General features: G+C 41.0%; 1 protein-coding gene across 5 annotated transcripts in view; it reads right to left on the bottom strand.

The window, feature by feature from the left end:
* Positions 1 to 17,713, bottom strand: part of LOC140730502 (serine/threonine-protein kinase VRK1-like) — a 252,495-nt gene that overhangs the window by 87,880 nt on the left and 146,902 nt on the right. The window contains exon 1 of one of the 5 annotated variants that reach the window (XM_073051040.1): positions 6,040 to 6,057. The exons of 2 other annotated variants lie outside the window; for them this stretch is intronic. Coding sequence is in view for 1 of the 3 variants with exons in the window: in XM_073051033.1 (XP_072907134.1) it covers positions 40 to 110 (71 nt within the window). In the remaining 2 variants the exon portion in view is untranslated. Of the gene's footprint in view, positions 1 to 39; positions 279 to 6,039; positions 6,058 to 17,713 lie in introns of those variants that run through there. 2 more of the 5 variants (XM_073051033.1, XM_073051037.1) reach the window with 2 other exon arrangements.

Below are 17,713 nucleotides of genomic sequence, written 5' to 3'. Positions count from 1 at the left end.
GGGACTCCGGACCCCTGACACAGCTGTAAACCTCTTTACCTTCCCGATCCCTGGTGTTTCAGATCCAAACCACAGTCTGCTCCCCCCTTCGTCGTCCGTACTCGGGACATCAACTCTTACTGAGCTAATGAGTGAGGCAAATGTTAGGATATTTGAACAAGGTGCTGACTTGTTTTTTGAGTTCTACTGGATTATGCAGCAATGCCTATGGTGTTTAGTTCTTCATATTTAGTTGTTTTTTTCTCTCTCTCTGCCCATCACTCTGCCTGTTCTCCATCTCTGGTGCTTTCTCCCCCCCCCCATCTCCCTTTCTTTCTCCCGAGGCCTCCCGTCCCATGATTCTTTCCCTTCTCCAGCTCTGTATCCCTTTTGCCAATCACCTGTCCAGCTCTTAGCTTCATCCCACCCCCTCCGGTCTTCTATCATTTTGCATTTCCTCCTCCCCCCACTACTTCCAAAACTCTTACTATCTTTCCTTTCAGTTAGTCCTGACAAAGGGTCTCGGCCCGAAACGTCGACAGTGCTTCTCCTTATAGATGCTGCCTGACCTGCTGTGTTCCACCAGCATTTTGTGTGTGTTGTTTGAATTTCCAGCATCTGCAGATTTCCTCGTGTTTGCAGTACAGGACATGGTGCTTTTGGGGACTTGTGTCACTGATTTGATCTTTGCAGATGCACTGTTCCAACTGGTGGGGGGGCCACGGTAGTGTAGCGATGCTATTACAGCTTGGAGGGGGGGGTTGGAGTTCAATTCTGACATCATCTGGAAAGGAGTTTGTGAAAGTGTGGGTTTCCTCCAAGTGCTCCAGTATCACAGTGAATGGCGGTGCTGGCTAGAAGGGCCGAATGGCCTACACCTGCACCTATTGTCTATTGTCCTCTCCCAGTCTAAAGACATATCAGTTAGTAGGTTAATTGGTCACTGTAAACTATCTAGTGATTAGGCCAAGGTTAAGTCGGTGGCCAGGTTGTTGGCAGATTGGCTGGAAGGGCCTGTTCTGAGCTGTGTCTGTAAATAAAGTAAACACATTTGGTTCTTCAGAATCCTAATCTCTCGTCACTACTCTTCCGGTCACAATACCTGAACTTTTCACACAAAGCTCTAGCCCTTCCAGCTGGCATATCCTAAACCTCCTATTGACCATAAGATATAGGAGCAGGAGTAGGCCATTTGGTCCATCGAGTCTGCTCCGCCATCCAATCATGGGCTGATCCACTTCTTCTGGTCATCCCCACTCCCCTGCCTTCTCTCCATACCCTTTGATGCCCTGGCTAATCAAGAACCTATCTCTGTCTTAAATACACCCAATGACTTGGCCTCCACAACTACTCGTGGCAACAAATTCCACAGATTTACCACCCGCTGACTAAAGTAATTTCTCCACATCTTTGTTCTAAATGGACGTCCTTCGATCCTGAAGTCGTGCCCTCTTGTCCTAGACTCCCCTACCATGGGAAATAACTTTGCCATATCTAATCTGTTCCGGCCTTTTAACATTCGGAATGTTTCTATGAGATCCCCCCTCATTCTCCTGAACTCCAGGGAATACAGTCCAAGAGCTGCCAGATGTTCCTCATACAGTAACCCTTTCAATCCCGGAATCATTCTTGTGAATCTTCTCTGAACCCTCTCCAATGTCATTATATCTTTTCTAAAATAAGGAGCCCAAAACTGCACACAATACTCCAAGTGTTGTCTCACGAGTGCCTTATAGAGCCTCAACATCACATCCCTGCTCTTATATTCTGTACCTCTAGAAATGAATGCCAACATTGCATTCGCCGTCTTCACAACCAATTTAGCTTGGAGGTTAACCTTTAGGGTACCTTGCTCAAGGACTCCCAAGTCCCTTTGCATCTCTGCATTTTGAATTCTCTCCCCACCTAAATAGTAGTCTGCCTGTTTATTTCTTCCACCAAAGTGCATGACCATACACTTTCCAACATTGTATTTCATTTGCCACTTCTTTATCCATTCCCCTAAACTATCTAAATCTCTCTGCAGGCTCTCTGTTTCCCCAACACTACCCGCTCCTCAACATATCTTTGTATCATTGGCATATTTAGCCACAAATCCATTAATACCATATTCCAAATCACTGACATACACCATAAAAAGCAGTGGTCCCAACATCGACCCCTGTGGAACTCCACTAGTAACCGGCAGCCCCAAAATAGGATCCCTTTCTACTCACTCTCTGTTTTCTGCCAACCAGCCAATGCTCCACCCATGCTAGTAACTTCCCTGTAATTCCGTGGGCACTTATCTTGCTAAGCAGCCTCATGTGCAGGACTTTGTCAAAGACCTTCTGAAAATCCAAGTACACCATGTCTACTGCATCTCCTTTGTCTACCCTGTTTGTAATTTCCTCAAAAAATTGCAGTAGGTTTGTCAGGCAGGATTTTCCTTTCTGGAAACCATGCTGGCTTTGGCCTATCTTGTCATGTGCCTCCATGTACTCCATAATCTCATCCCTAACAATCAATTCCAACAACTTCCCAACCATGATATCAGGCTTACAGATCTATAGTTTACTTTCTGCTGCCTCCCGCCCTTCTTAAATAGCAGAGTAACATTTGCAATTTTACAGTCATCTGGTATAATGCCAGAATCTATCGTTTCTTGATAGATCATCGTTAATGCCTCCGCAATCTCTCCAGCTACCTCCTTCGGAACGCGAGGGTGCATTTCATCAGGTCCAGAAGATTTATCCACCCTCAGACCATTAAGCTTCCTGAGCACCTTCTCAGTCGTAATTTTCACTGCACATACTTCACTTCCCTGACATTCTTGAATGTCTGGTATAGTGCAGATGTCCTCCAGTATGAAGACTGATGCAAAATACACATTCAGTTCCTCTGCCATCTCTGCATCTCTCATTACAATATCTCTAGTGTCATTTTGTATTGGTTCTATATCTACCCTCGACTCTCTTTTACCCTTTATACACTTAAAAAAGCTTTTAGTTTCTTCTTTGATATTAGTCACCAGCTTCCTCTCATAATTCATCTTTTCCTTCCTAATGACCTTCTTAGTTTCTTTCTGCAAGTTTTAAAAAGCTTCCCAATCCTCTATCTTCCCACTAGCTCTGGCTTCCTTGTATGCCAATCCACTTTGTATAAATACTTGCACTTTCCAGTCATCCCAAAAGCCATCCCTAGAATTGTATTTCCACATTATTCAATCACAAAGGCTTTGCACCTGCAATCAACAATATTATCAAGTCATAAGTTGTTTTTTAGGAGTTAGTTGAGAGGTAAATATTGACTCTGAACCTAGGCGTATATCATTGCTCACTTTCAAAGTATAGCTATGACATCTTGTAGCTCCAGTTCAGTTCTCTTTGACTTTTACTGTGGAGAAAATAGTGGAAACTGAGGAAATGGGGAAATGAGTGATGGATAAATCCCCAGGCCCCAACCTGGTGTATTGTCAGATCTTACAGGAAGCTGGAGGAAAAAAAAAATGCAGGGCACAAGCCAGGGAACTAAAGGCCAGTGAGTCTAACACTGGTGGTGGGTAAATTGTTGAAGGGGATTCTGAGGGACAGAACCTATCAACACTTGGAGAGACGAAGTCTGATTCAGACTGCACAGCTTTGTCTGACAAATCTCTTGAGGTAATCAAGAGACTATCTGATGAAAGGGCAGTGGATGTCATATATATAGACTGCAGCAAGGTCCCTCATGGCTGACTAGTCAGGAGGTTTAGATCACATAAGATCCAGGGAAGATAGCAGATTGGGTTCATAATTGGCTCAGTGATAGGAAGCAGAGGATGATGATCAAGGGTAGTTTCTAGTAATGGAACCCATGACTACTGGAATGCCAATGGGATCATTACTGGGACCTCAATGGGCTGTAGCTATGCCTGCCTGTAAGTGCGCTACGTGGAACAGTCCATATTCCAGGCCTACACTGGGAGCATTGGCAAACTTTTCCTCTGCTATATTGTCAACTGCATTCCTGCATCCATTCTGAGCTCATAAAATTCATCAACTTTGCCGCCAACTTCCACCCTGACCTCAGATTTACTTAGTCCACCTCCAACAGTTCTCTCACTTTAACTTATCACTCGGTCTCCATCTCTGACATCTTTTACAAATGTATTGACACACAGACTATATCTCTTTTGCATATAACTCATGCACAACACATGAAGTAATATTACCACAAATAAATTAACAAATAATAAGGCGCATTTCTGTGACGTTAAAAAGTAAACAGCATAACTCTGTTGGCGCTTCATACATGGTGAGACTTGGCGGAGAATTAGAACAGTAGTCTCATAACCTGAGGGAAGAAGCTGTTTCCCATCCTCACAGTCCTTGTTCTAACGGTACCATACCGCCAGCCTAATGGTAGGGGGTCAAAGAGATTGCTGGACAGATGAGAGGGATCATTGACAATACTAAGGGCTCTGTGTATGCAGGACTCGTGCTAAGTATTTCAGATGGTTGGAAGAGAGATCCCAATGATCCTCACAGACCTTTATAGGGTCTTGCAGACAGATAGTTTGCACTTCTGTACCAGACAATGATGCAGCTGGTCAGGACACTCTCAATGGTGCTCCTTAAAAAATTATTTAGAATTGGAGTAGGTGGGCGGGGGGGGGGGGGGGTGGGGTGGGGGTCCTTGCTCACCTCAATCTCTTTAGGAAGTGGAGATGTTGTTATGTTTTCTTGACTAATGAGGTGCCTTTGAGGGACCAGATGAGATTGTCCATTCTGTGCACTCCTGGAAACTTGGTGTTTGTAACTCTCTCCATGGAGGAGCCATTTATGTGCAGTGAGGAGTGGTGAACCTGCACCTTCCTAAAGCCCACAATCATCTCTTTAACCTAGGATACCTCAGAATTTTGCACAGTCCTGTAGTAATTTTATGTATTGCACTGTCCTGCTGCCGCAAAAAAAAACCATGATGTATGTAAGTGATGATAAACCTGATTCTGAGTTGGGTCTCTTTTATGGACTGAGAGTGGGAAGGGGGCAAGGAGAGAGAAATCATGGTTGAAAAAAGGGGAATGAAAATGGAAAGGAGCAGGTAGCACCAGAGAAATATTCTGTAATCATCAATAAACAAATTATTTGGAATCAAGTGATCTTGCCTGGTGTCTCAGGACTGGGGGTATCTGTACCTGTACCATCTCCGCACCTCAGCACATCTTCTCTGCCACCTGTCACATCCCCCATGGCACTCCACTTTTGCTTTTCCCAACATCCAGATCCAACTCGCTTTCCGCCCCATATTGACAAATACAGTACAGTCCAAAAGCTTTAGACACCATAGCTATATATATGTGCCTAAGACTTTTGCACAGTACTGTATAAAATTGTACTAATGACCTGTTCCTTACTGCTACATCCAACGGTGGTTGGCTTCTTCAACAAGGGCAATTGTGTCATCCGTGAACTCGATGATTTGGTTGGAGATTGATCTAGCAGGTCATATGTATAAGTACACGTATGCACAGGAGCCATCAAAAACTTACTTGCAGCAGCAACTCAGACACATAGCATCTTATCAGCAGCATTCACAAGACAAGCAGAAATTAATCATAGTTTATACAGAAACATTGCAAGATAACAACTTTGGAATTGAAAAAAAAAGCAAGTTAATTTTATGCAAAAATGGTCAAAGTGTTCATAGTGTTGCTAAACTGATTAGTGTTTTGCTGGTTAGTTCAAGCACCAAATGGTTGAAGGGAAGTAGTTGTTGTTGAGCCTGGTGGCAAGGGATTTCATGCTTCTCTACCTCCTACCCAATGGTAGCTGTGAAAGATGGCATGGTCCAGGTGGTGGAGAACTTGATGATAGATGTTGTCTTCTTGAAGGATTTCCCCACCGGTTGGGACTGATCAGCAAAGCCCACCACTTACTGCAGCTTCTTACTTTTCCTGCAGATTCAAATGCTGTACCAGACCATCATGCCACCAGTCAGGATACTTTCAACAGTACATCAGTAGAAGTTTGTCAGAGTGTTCAATGGCAAACCAAACCCCCTTAACCTCCTGAGAAAGTAAACACACTGTGCACTTACCTTATGAGTGTATAAGATGATAAGACATAGGAGCAGAATTAGGCCATTCAGCCTGTCGAGCTTACTCAGCCTTGGCTGATCCTGGATCCCACTCAACCTCATACACCCACCTTCTTGCCATACCCTTTGAAGCCCTGACTGATCAGGAAACTATCAAAACTGAGCATTTATGTGCTGGGCCCAGGACAAGCCATCAGATATGCTAACACCCAGGAAATTGAAGCAGATGACTCCCTCCGTTGACAATCCCCCAATGTAAACTGACACAATTCACCCTCCTTCCCCTTTCTGAAGGCAACAATCAGTTCCTGAATTTTGCAGACATTGTGCAAAAGGATGATTTGGTGTCACCACTCAACCAGGTGACTTGTCTTACTGGTAAGCCACCTATGATTCATCCAACAACAGTGGTGTCATTGGATGTTCCTCAATGACAAAGCTGGCATTGGAGCGTTGCTTTGTCACACAGTCATACATGTATAGAGGATAGAGTGGGGGGGGGGGGGTTGTCAAGCACCACAGACTTGAGGTGCATCTGTGTTCATAGTCAGCAAGATGTTGTTATGAATCCTCACTGACTGAGGTCCGACATTGAGGAACATAAGGTATTAAAAAGAACATTTGGGGCAGCTGCTTCATGCAAACGTTGGTGCATATTTGGAATAAACTGCTAGAAATAGTGGTTGAGGCAGTCACATCAGCAACATTTAACAGCCACCTAGACAGTGCATGGATAGGAGAGGCCAAGCGAACAGATGGGGCTACCTTGCTAGGCAACACAGTTGGCATGAACGATCTGTTTCCATGCTCTATAATTCCATCACTCTGGTTCACCTGAGGTTTAGGATGATACTCATATCCTCTGAGACATGGCTGAAAATCCTTTACTCACATCCTGGCAATAAAACATGGTTTTAGGATTACAATTGTTTACCTGGAAATGAGAGTGAAAATTTTGCACTGACTTGAGCCATTTATGGGAGTGATTCAGGTATTGAGAAACTATCCAGTTCATTAACCAAAGGCCTTGATATTGTGCCCTGTATGCTTGTCTTTGAAATGGTAAGGACAGGAATGTGCATACATGAGCAAAAACTGTTTGAGATCCATCCAATGCCAATGGGTGACGTTCAGTACAACAAGTTTGAAATACATCAAAAGGATAGGAAGAAGAATGAAACATCTGTAACTACAAAATAAATTAAAGATTAGGAAAGCCAGGTATTCTATTATTTACTTTTGTCATGGGTATGCCACAGTGTGTAATAATATCTTTGTTTCATTGTTATACAAGTTTTACATCACTTAAGCAACAGTAAATGAGATCAGACTGTGATTTAAAATATTCTAGAAATTGAATTTGAACCTGATAGAAGGTAAGATGCAATAAAAAGGATCTAAGACGTTGGGTTGACAAGGGAAGTCACATGTACAGGGAGTCAAAGCTTCAGTCATTGGGACAAACTAGACTCCAAATATTTAAGGGGGGGTATGGGAGAATGAGGTGGTGGTGATCATCTGGGTGGGAAGTGGCTGTCTGGACTCATCACTGAAGCTTATGAATCCATAGGAATGTGCAGTGGATAAGGCAGGATATGGCTGTTGAAATACCCAAATTATGCCATAGTAATGAGGTTGGAGGTAGAGTGTGTGGTGCCGTGTTGGAGTGAGAAGTCAGTGGAAAACCCTTTAGGAATTGTCATGGGTCAGAGTGGGTCATCATGAACAAGGTCACACTGGTATAAATAGGCCTGCTTCTGTACAAATGGTCCAAAGGACCAACTTACTACAAATCAAACAGAAAACATGCATTGAATGGATCTTCATGCTAGTAAACACAGCCTAATGCCTTCTTGTGCAAGGGCATCGAATGGAAGGAAGACCCAGGATCACGTTTTTAAATATCAATGCTGGAAACTTGAAACAAAACCAGAAAACTCAGCGGTCTAGTCAGTGTCAATGATCAGAGTAGGAGCTGGTGAAGTATCATCAAACTGAATCATTAGCTCTATTTCTCTGCATTCTGGATACAATTTGGATACTCAGGCTCATTTTGTTAAGGGAATTCCAATTATAATTAATTAAGGAGTTTGAGCTGTTAGTCAGAGTTGGATTGAATGAAAGCATGTAAGTCCATTATCTATTTGGAATATTAGCAGCAAAACATTCTAGTATAAACAGTTGTATAGATTTCCTTAAGTATAATTATTTTAATGATCAAATCTTTATTATTTCCAGCATAGAACTCCATTGTGCCCATGGTATCAGCGAGCGATTTCTATGCTTTCACTCGATCACATTATCTTTATTTATCTCTCATTCTTCCACTTCTACATTGTTATGAACTCAACTCCATCATTATACTTATTATAGCATTATAAAAGCCATTGAACCACTATTTTTCTCTTTCATTGATTTTCATAAGTTTAAAACAATTGTATAGTTTGGTTACATTCTCTTGAACAGTATTTGATAGAACACTCAGACAGTATCAAAATGTTATAAATGAAGAGGACAACTGACAATCATTCAAATGTCCAGTGTTGTCAGAAATGATAAACAGGAATTTCTTACTGACTGTCACCATGTGAAATGGTTGTTGTCAATAGAGCAGCCTATTCAATTGCAGTGAGAATTGTGTCAGGCAGATTGAATGCAGCACGATGTAACAACAAAGGTCCTCAGCACTCTCAACCATAAAGCTGTCAAAAAACACATTCTTGTTAAAATCTTGCCACTGAGACCTTTGCAAAACTCCTGTTGGAAAGATTACAGTGAACTAAAACCAGCAGTCTTCCACTGCTGCAGTACGAGAAGTGCGGTTTGTATTTTGCAAAACTAGGTTGTAAGTTTGAATCATCAATTCTCTATGCACACACACTCACACACATTATTATTTATGATGAACCAAAATATAAAGCATGAAACATGAATAGTTTCAGGAATTTTTTTTTAAAGCTGAATATGTCTTCCCAGCTGACCCTCTACCAGGAATCTTTAAACTTCTGAGAGTGAAAAACAACTCCATTAAAAGATTTAACTGGTTTCAACATCAGTTAAATTTAGTCCCTGTTCAATTATTTTGCCACAAAATTCAGGAACACGATATGATAGCCTATTTTGTTGTCTGAAAACCTTTGAATAGAAGAGAAACTAGAGGCAGTTGAAAACTGTGTTTTATTAAGGAGCAGGATCTTTTGTCTGAGCTGAAATTATTAACCATATGCCTCCAACTTGAAAGTGATCTTTTGCAATGAAATTTAAACTTCCTGAACCTTGAATAAACTATTCATGTATACATTGTAAATTAAGTTGGACCACTGTCTATGAATTCACTTAAAATGTTGATTACAACCTTTGTACTTTTGAGTGAACTATCATTAAGTATCATTTATCTGTTCAGAAAGAAAATTGTAAAACTTTATGCTAATCAGATATCATAAATCATTACTTGATATTGTTAAATAACAAAAGGATTAAGGTTATGTGGAATGAATTGCTTAAGAATCCATCATGCTAATAACAAAGGTTGTTGGAATTCATTCTGAGGATAGGGAAAGATGGTGGCCCCCTCATATGCAGCAGCTACTCTGGGTCCAATCAAACGTGTATTTGTTTGTCTTAAATGTCTTTATTATGATCACAAGTCACTGCTGGATATTAAGACTATCAAGTACTGCAGGACTATCTCATCTGCGAGTTTCTTGATAGCGATGGAGCTGGACTTTGGCATACCGTTGTTGTGTTGTCATCTGGCAGTGTTGTTGGCCGTTGGATGGTGCGCAGTGGAAGTGCTTGTCTCGGACATTACTATTGTGATCACAAGACCCTGTTAGGCATTGGTAATGTAGAATACTGGTTCATTGGCCAGACCAACGGTGGGGGAGCTCTTTTGCCTCAGTTGTGGTTATGACTAGGCCTAGGCCGCAGAGTCACCTTTTACAGTTGTCTGGGGGAGAGGACGCCAAGGTGATATGGGAGAGAGTAGGGGACTCTGTGGGTGCACTGGAATCTGTACTGGGTTGAGGCCTGGCCCCTCCAGTCAGTGCAGCTCTCTGGTGTTTGCTCAATGGCAGAACAAGCTGGAGCAGGATAATCTAATCATGCCACGCAGGCACTTGGGCTATATTATTTTGTTTCTTTGTGATTGTATGTATTTCTGAAATCACAACTACATGTGCTATTAGTGCTGTGTGCTGTTGGTAATGCGTTTTGCACCTTTGTTCCAGAGAAACGCTGTTTCATTTGGCTATATACAGGAATTATAACGAATGATATTTGAATGATAACTAAATTTGAACTTGATTTGGTTGAATGAAGGATTCTGTACCTTAACAATAACAACATTTTAATCTGAATCAATATGCAGTTGCAGAAGTTGAAATGTGAGTTAAAAGGAAGAGTTGGGGGAGAAAGAGAAAACAAAATGGAAGGTTTGTGATGGGATAAATCAAAGAAGAGATTGAACAGCAAAAGGGATGGTACTGCAGAAGAAGAGAGTGGGAGAGGGTCAACTGAAATGGCCAAACTTTGTGAAAATGGGGAAAAAGAGAAAATGTGCTTTATACAAGCATTCAGATTATACATGACCAAATACATGAGTGTACAAGCCTCTGAAAAAGATTGTTAGTTCTGTTGAATTCCGCAGTTGAGCTAGAGGGATATTGCATCACCATGGTAGCTGTACACAATGCTTTAGTGGAAGGATACCTGTCTATTTTGAAATTGCACAATTGACAGGATGTCATAAGACTTCGCCCCAGAGCCAAGCAGATTCTAAAAGACCTTAGAATCCAATATTGTAAAATGAACCAAAAGCAAATAGAACTCACCCTGGCAACTTAAAAACATTTCAATGCTGTCATTTTCCCTTCACTTATGGCAAAAGCAAATACATTACAGCAAATAATGTGGCTGAAGCCAGAAGCAGACCCACACAAACTGCATGAAAAGTCTTGGAGAGAAAATCAAAGTAGTTAAAAAAATTTCTGGCAACTAACTTTAGTGGACTGATTCTATCCATGCGTACACTGTTCTAAAGAATTGTTGGATGGGACACAAAATAGTTAACTCTTTTATCTTAACTGAATTAATAATTTTGTTAAAATGGCAAACTCAGTAATTTGAAGCACGAACCTTTACAGATGTACTAAAAATAGTGGTCAAAAGAGTCTCAAGCTTTGACGTGTAAGGGTTGGTAGAAAATCTCCAGAGGAACAGTTTAATTCTTTTCCCTGCTGAAGTACAGTAAGAAGGGCACACTGTGAATTTAATTGTATGTTATATCATCTAGAAAAAGGGATGCATCTCTAAGGAACAGAAATTATAAGTGCACTCACCATTTTACAGCTTCATAATGTCACCTAGATGATCCCAGATTGTTTGAGTTGAGAGAAATTAAGGTTATGAAGGACTTTTTAAGCTCTTAAGAGTATTTTATTGAAATGAGATGCCAAGCAAGGCACAAATGGGGGTATTATGCAGACTGCCGACTCATAAGTTTTTTTTTTATTAATGATTATTGGGGAAATTATGATTCTGTGTGTCAGGGCACATCATTGTTATTGAATTTCCCAACATTCTATGCCAGACTGTACTACGTTTTGTGAAGAGTCCATCCTGTGCCCTCTGCCACTCCTTGAAAGCTAGTGGGGTTAAGAATTAACATTTTAATGTGCTCACACCAACATAAAGCATACTTTAATAATTCAGTGTAAGACTTCAGTTGCGAAGATCACTGCAGCTTCTCTCCCATTTTCCCATGCATTCACCTTGATCATCTCCTTCAAGGGGCCCCACATCCTGCCTTCCTGATCCTTTCCCCATTCAATTATTGACCATTTAACTTTTCCTCCAGGTTCCCTTGATAGATGATAATTCTGATTCCTTTCCTTTGCTCAGAGACCAAAAGCACCTCATCATTTTAAAACTATTGTTACCAATCCCCTCAAGACATCTACTCTTCACCCTTACACCACATTTAGTCACTGTCTCATTTTTAACTTCTTCTTCAGGTGCTTAAGTCTGTTATTGTCTATATTCTCAATACCTCCAAGCTCCACTCTCAGCTCTAAATGTTCAATTTTGGCTGTCCTGCTCTGCCTGATGTCCAGACATCTTCCCATGGCTAGTCAAGCCACATGCTCTCTCCTTCTCCTCATGAACCTCTCTGTAACTCAGTGCACTGCACTGCACCAGTCTTTTCAAACATCTCTCATGTGCTGTCAGGGTCTGCTGAAGAGGATTTGACCTGAAACATTAACTGTAGTTCTCCATCCACACATGCTGCCCAATGGCTCAATGGTGCCTGCATCTTCTGTTTTTATTTCAGATTTTCAGCATCTGCAGTTTAATTCCTATCTACATATTTTCAGCAATAGTGCATCTCTGGCAACAATCATTTTCAATAAAAGATGTCAGCTATAGAACATGGAGACAAGTTTAAATCCTTTGAACTCATCTGTGGGTCCGCTGGAGAAGCTGTGGCCCAGTGCATGTGGATCTATGAGTCTGCTGGGGGCCAAAGAAGACACCCTGTTCTGGGGTTGGAGGGCCTGTGGGAGGGGGGAAACAGTGAGGCTTGTTTTGCTGTTTTGTATTCAATTGTGTTGTGTTCTGTGTTGTTCTGCTGAGCATTGCGAGCATGCTATGTTGGTGCAGTGCCAGTCTTAGCCTCCCCATTGACTCTGTTCCTGCTGTTACGAACCCCGTAACTGGGTCACTTACCAGCAAATATAGAGAGGTTCGCTGAAGTCTGATGGTACTATTTTTAAACGTTTTTATTTATAAAGGGGCACAAAAGTAAGGTTAATACAAACATTCAGATAATATACGTCATCAATACTCAATCTAAAGCGCGGGTATAGTAATAATCATCAATAAGAAGTGGCTCTATCGTTTTGTCTAGGGGTAAAAATATTGTCCGATGGAAATATAAAAGTCTCGCCAGTTCATGCAGGCTTTTAGCCGTTTGGGGACCGCTGGGTTTCACTTGTTGGAGAGAGAGAGATTTTTGGTGAGAAAAACTTGCCAGTCTTTTGGGCGCAACCCGTTGAATCGGGAACGTGGGTTCCCCGTTGTCAGTTCGAAGTCCTTTTCGGTGTTATCAGCCACCCGTTCCCCAGGCAAGGGGAAACGAACCACACGTGGCTTCTGAGTAGCTTCCCGTTATCATGGGAGCGATGAGCGATGGTGTCTCCTTCTGGTGCGTCGCTAGGGTACTGCCTCCTGCAGTCCCCTTTTTATCTTGACTTGCAGAGTTGTAGAGGTCAATCAGGGTGGGGTGATACAATCCCCACCCCACATTGCCTGAGGGTGTCCATGTAGCCCTGATAGCTGGCACGTAGTATAGAGTCGCAATCCACAAGGGTGTCTCCAAGAAACAATGGTCAAAATCCGTTGCATTGTCTCTCTGAGGATTCTCTCTCATTTCCTGGGTCCAAGACCCGAATTAATAGCGATCTTGCGATTCTCAGGAAGGAGGGGGCTGGGATCATAACACTGCTCTGATGGGAAAGTTTCATTTTACTATTCCGAAGATGTACAATTCACTTACATGAGGTTGTTTTTCTCCCTCCAGTGTGGTATCTTGACAGAATTAACCCACCTATTCTTTTGGAATTTGCCTTATTGCTTGGTTGCATGACGTGCTGCCCCTAAGTATTAATACATAACGTGTACCTTATTATCAGATATAATGAACAGCTGGTCTTGTCCTCAGTCAGGAGGGTTATTATGTTGTCTTTCAAACAACCTAGTAAGATATTCAACACATTTAAAGAGTAGTTTACAGTATATATGGCACCTAATCTCTTCTTTCCAAGATCTGATGATTAATGAACTCTTCTCCTGTCTTTCTTGAACCACAAAATGACTAGAATTACGCAAGAGTTGACCCACCATGATCTTGTACTTCTCAATGATACACAGAGACAACCCAGTGAACTTTCTTCTTCATGTCACAACAAATATGATGACCTCTACAGCTGGTTCCTTGCTACATTTCCTTGACCTCACTGCTTTCTACCACCTCTCAATATTTGCTTTATTCTCTAATAGAGTACGCTTCTGTTGATGAGCAGATGATTCTCTTAATGAACGAGTAAGGCTCTTGCAACGGCTATTTGATGAGTCAGTCTGGAACCTGAGCTTGTCGGAGTCTCACATACACAGTTCAGGTATTGAGTGTTCAGTCCTGTTAAATTGCCATTATTAAAGCGTCATTAAATTATGTTAATTACAACTACTGCTGCCTCAAGTAGAGAAACATCAGAGAAATCAAGATATCCAACCAATAAAATCCTAGCTACAAGTAAATCTGTGGTCAGCTACAACCCCGGAAAATTGCCAAATTTGCCTTAAGGACTGGTAATTCTTCATAGAAAACCATCCAGTTTTTTTTTCCTTAACTGTCTATTTCGCAAGCCAAGAGATCACATGTTCCAGATTCAGGTTTAATATCTCCGGTATATGTCCTGAAATTCGTTATCTTTGTGGCAGCAGTACAACGTAATACATAATAATAGAAAAAAAAGTGACTTACAGTAGGTGTATCTAATAGTTCAATTAAATAAGTAGTTACAAAAGTAAAATTTTAAAAAATATTGTGCGGTTCTGTTCGCAAGTTCAATATCCATTTAGGGACTCGGATGGCACAGGGGAAGAAGCTGTTCCTGAATTGCATTGTCAGGATTTTAAAAGCACAGTTGTGGTTTGATTCAGTTTGTATCACAACAAAGTACACATCGACAAAAAAAAAGCTGAAAATTTAATTGCGAAGAAAAACTGCTGAATGTACTCAACAGGCCAGGCAGCATTGGAGGGAAGAGAGACTGCGTCAATATCTCAGCATGATGACAGTTCATTGGGAGTTCATTTAAACAACAGACCTCACTTTTGTTGAACCTCTACCAAATCCCTCAGAGAATCAGATTCTGAATCAGGTTTATTTTCACTGATGTGTGTAGTGGAACATGTTGTTTTGAGGCAGCAGCACTAGGCAAGACATAAAAATTATGATAAGTTACAAAATAAGTTAGAAGTTGTTAAAGATTAGTGACAAGGTTGTCTTCATGGGCTGTTCAGAAAGTTGATGATGAAAGGGAAAAATCGATTGCAGAGTTATTGAGTGTGGGTTCTTTATGGTCTAGGACCTACTCTTTGATGGTAGTAACATGAAGAGGTAAAGTCCCAAATACTGAGGGTCTTTAATGATGGGTGACACCTTCTTGAGGCACCAGATCTCGAAGGCGCCCTTGGTAACAGGGACAGTTGTGCTTGTGATGGAAATGGTTGAGTCTACAGACCTTTGCAGCTTCTGCATCTGATGCAGCGCAAAAATACAATTAGACAAAGAACACAATAAATATAAGTATGTCAGATAGCTTATATACATAGATTAATGTATGTTCATAAAGTGACACTATGCAAACCGGTGTCTGTATGTAAGGTGACTCTGACAGGAACTGATAAAGTAGTGGTGGGGGAAGCGTTTGGTGGGTTGGGTTAGTGGGTGGAAATATCGATCATCCTTTCTGCTTGATGAAAGTAACTGTTTTTGAGTCTTGTGGTCCTGGTGTGAATCCTGCCTGATGCGAATGAGGAAAAGCAGTTTATGAGCAGGGTAGGTGGTGTTACTGGCCTTTTTCTGACATCTTTCTGTATATATGTCCTTGATGGTGGTAGGCTGGTGTTGGTGACGTGTTGGACAGTTTTGACTATCCGTTGTAGAGCCACAGTGCCTTTTCCATGCCATGCACTGATGCAGCATGTTAGGATGCTGCCTGCTGTGCGTCTGTAGAAGGATATGAGTATGGGTGTGCTTAGTCCAACTCTCTTCGGCCTCCTTGGGAAGTGGTGGTGTTGCTGAACTTTTCTGATTGTGTAGGATGTGTTCTGGGATCATGAGAGGACAGGCTGTGTGAGATATGCACTCTCAAGAATTTGAAATTGTTTGCAGATGTACTGCCAATGTAAAGAGGAGTGTGAGTGGTTTGAGTTCTTCTGAATAACCATCTCCTTTGTCTTGCTGACATTGAGAAAGATGTTATTTGCCTCCTTGTTACCATTTGTAGATTTTGCCAACGACAGTCATGATATAAGCAAATTTCCAGTTGGCATTTTCAGCTTGCTTAGCTGCAGTCATGAGCCCAGTGGGCTAAGCACACATCCTTGTGGCAAGGAAATCTAATGGTTACCTGTAGTCAACAACAGGAATATGGCTAAAAATAGACTGAGTTGAGTCCATCCAAGTTTTACTTCCTACATAATAATGGTAACACTCTTACACAAACTGTTAGAAGAATGCAAATACTTTTCTTGTATGGTGAGTTACCTATCATATTACATTGATACAAATAGTATTAAATAGATCAAAATACAACGTTGTACATCCACAGGGACCTCAGAATGTTGTGGGAATTTAGATTTGCCTAGGGTTGGTGGACACATTTACCTACTCAATGCCAAAAGTTTTCTTTGGTCTAGAAACATGGTAAAGATAAACGCAAGAGTAAGCTTTATTTTGATTTCAACAGTAAGATAGGCACTTAGATCCTATTTTTCATCTTAAGTCCACTAGTATAAGAGAAAGATAGATGTTAAAATATTAATGTTCAAATACAAAATGGACTTGCAAATTTTATTCTCTCTTGATGTTCTGCCTTCAACAAACCAAAGTATTTCACGTGGAATCTTCAACTGTTCAACTGCCTGATTTGCATTAGTATCCAGAAACAATGGACTACAGATCCTGGAATTCGCCATTATTGCTAAATATAGTATATTACAGAAACACTGAGGATAAAATATGCTTTAACTTGAATGACTGCAGAATGACTTTTTCTTGTGTAATAATGTTTGCACTGCAAAATGCATTTTTGTTTAAATCACACATTCAGAAAATACTTTAAGGATGTCTGATTGTTTTCAAATAATCGAGCTTTGTGTAATCGTATGAAACTGGTCACCAGCAAGTTGCTCATTTTTCTCCCCATCATGTCAGCAGGCTTTATGGCAAACTATTCAAAATCTTTGTGCAACAGAATGCACCACTAAAGCTAAGGAATTTATTTGAACTATAGAATAGCAATTTCTTTTAAATTGTTTTGTATGTATTTCCTTTGTTAGGATCAAGGCATTTTTAGTAGCTAGAGTCCCCCTGCTTAGTCTTTGTCAAAGCATCTGGCGTCCATTTTCCAAGGTTGTGGCACCATTTTCTATACCTGGTCCTGTGAATGAGAGCACTTAATTGTAATAATTAGCCAAGCACCTAAAGATATCATCAGAGTGACCCACCCAAACCCAAGCCCATATGTTTTGAAGCAGATAATGAGCCAGTTAATGTGCTATGTCCAGCTGTAATGGAGAATGGATATGGATGGCAAGAAGCCGTAATTTGCCAGCTTTTTGAGTGATAATATTTTCCAGTGTAGATGTGTAGCTCTATTACTTCAACATGGATAACGAGGTCAAAATACTAAAAATCTTAATGTTTCAGAACCAAAGAAGTGATGTGGCAGCTGACACCATTTAAAATGTTAACTTTCAAGGAATAGAAACTTAAAAGCTTTCTCAAGTATGAAAAAGAGGAGCAAAATTATCTAAAAAAATGTCACAATGGTCGAATTTGTAAATTACAAGCTATTGCTTCTGACAGAAAGCTTACAGCTCAGGA

This window comes from Hemitrygon akajei, chromosome 7 (assembly GCF_048418815.1).
Source record: "Hemitrygon akajei chromosome 7, sHemAka1.3, whole genome shotgun sequence".
Taxonomy (NCBI): domain Eukaryota; kingdom Metazoa; phylum Chordata; class Chondrichthyes; order Myliobatiformes; family Dasyatidae; genus Hemitrygon; species Hemitrygon akajei.
Note: the sequence above shows the minus strand (reverse complement) of the source record. Positions and strands in the feature narration are given on the sequence as shown.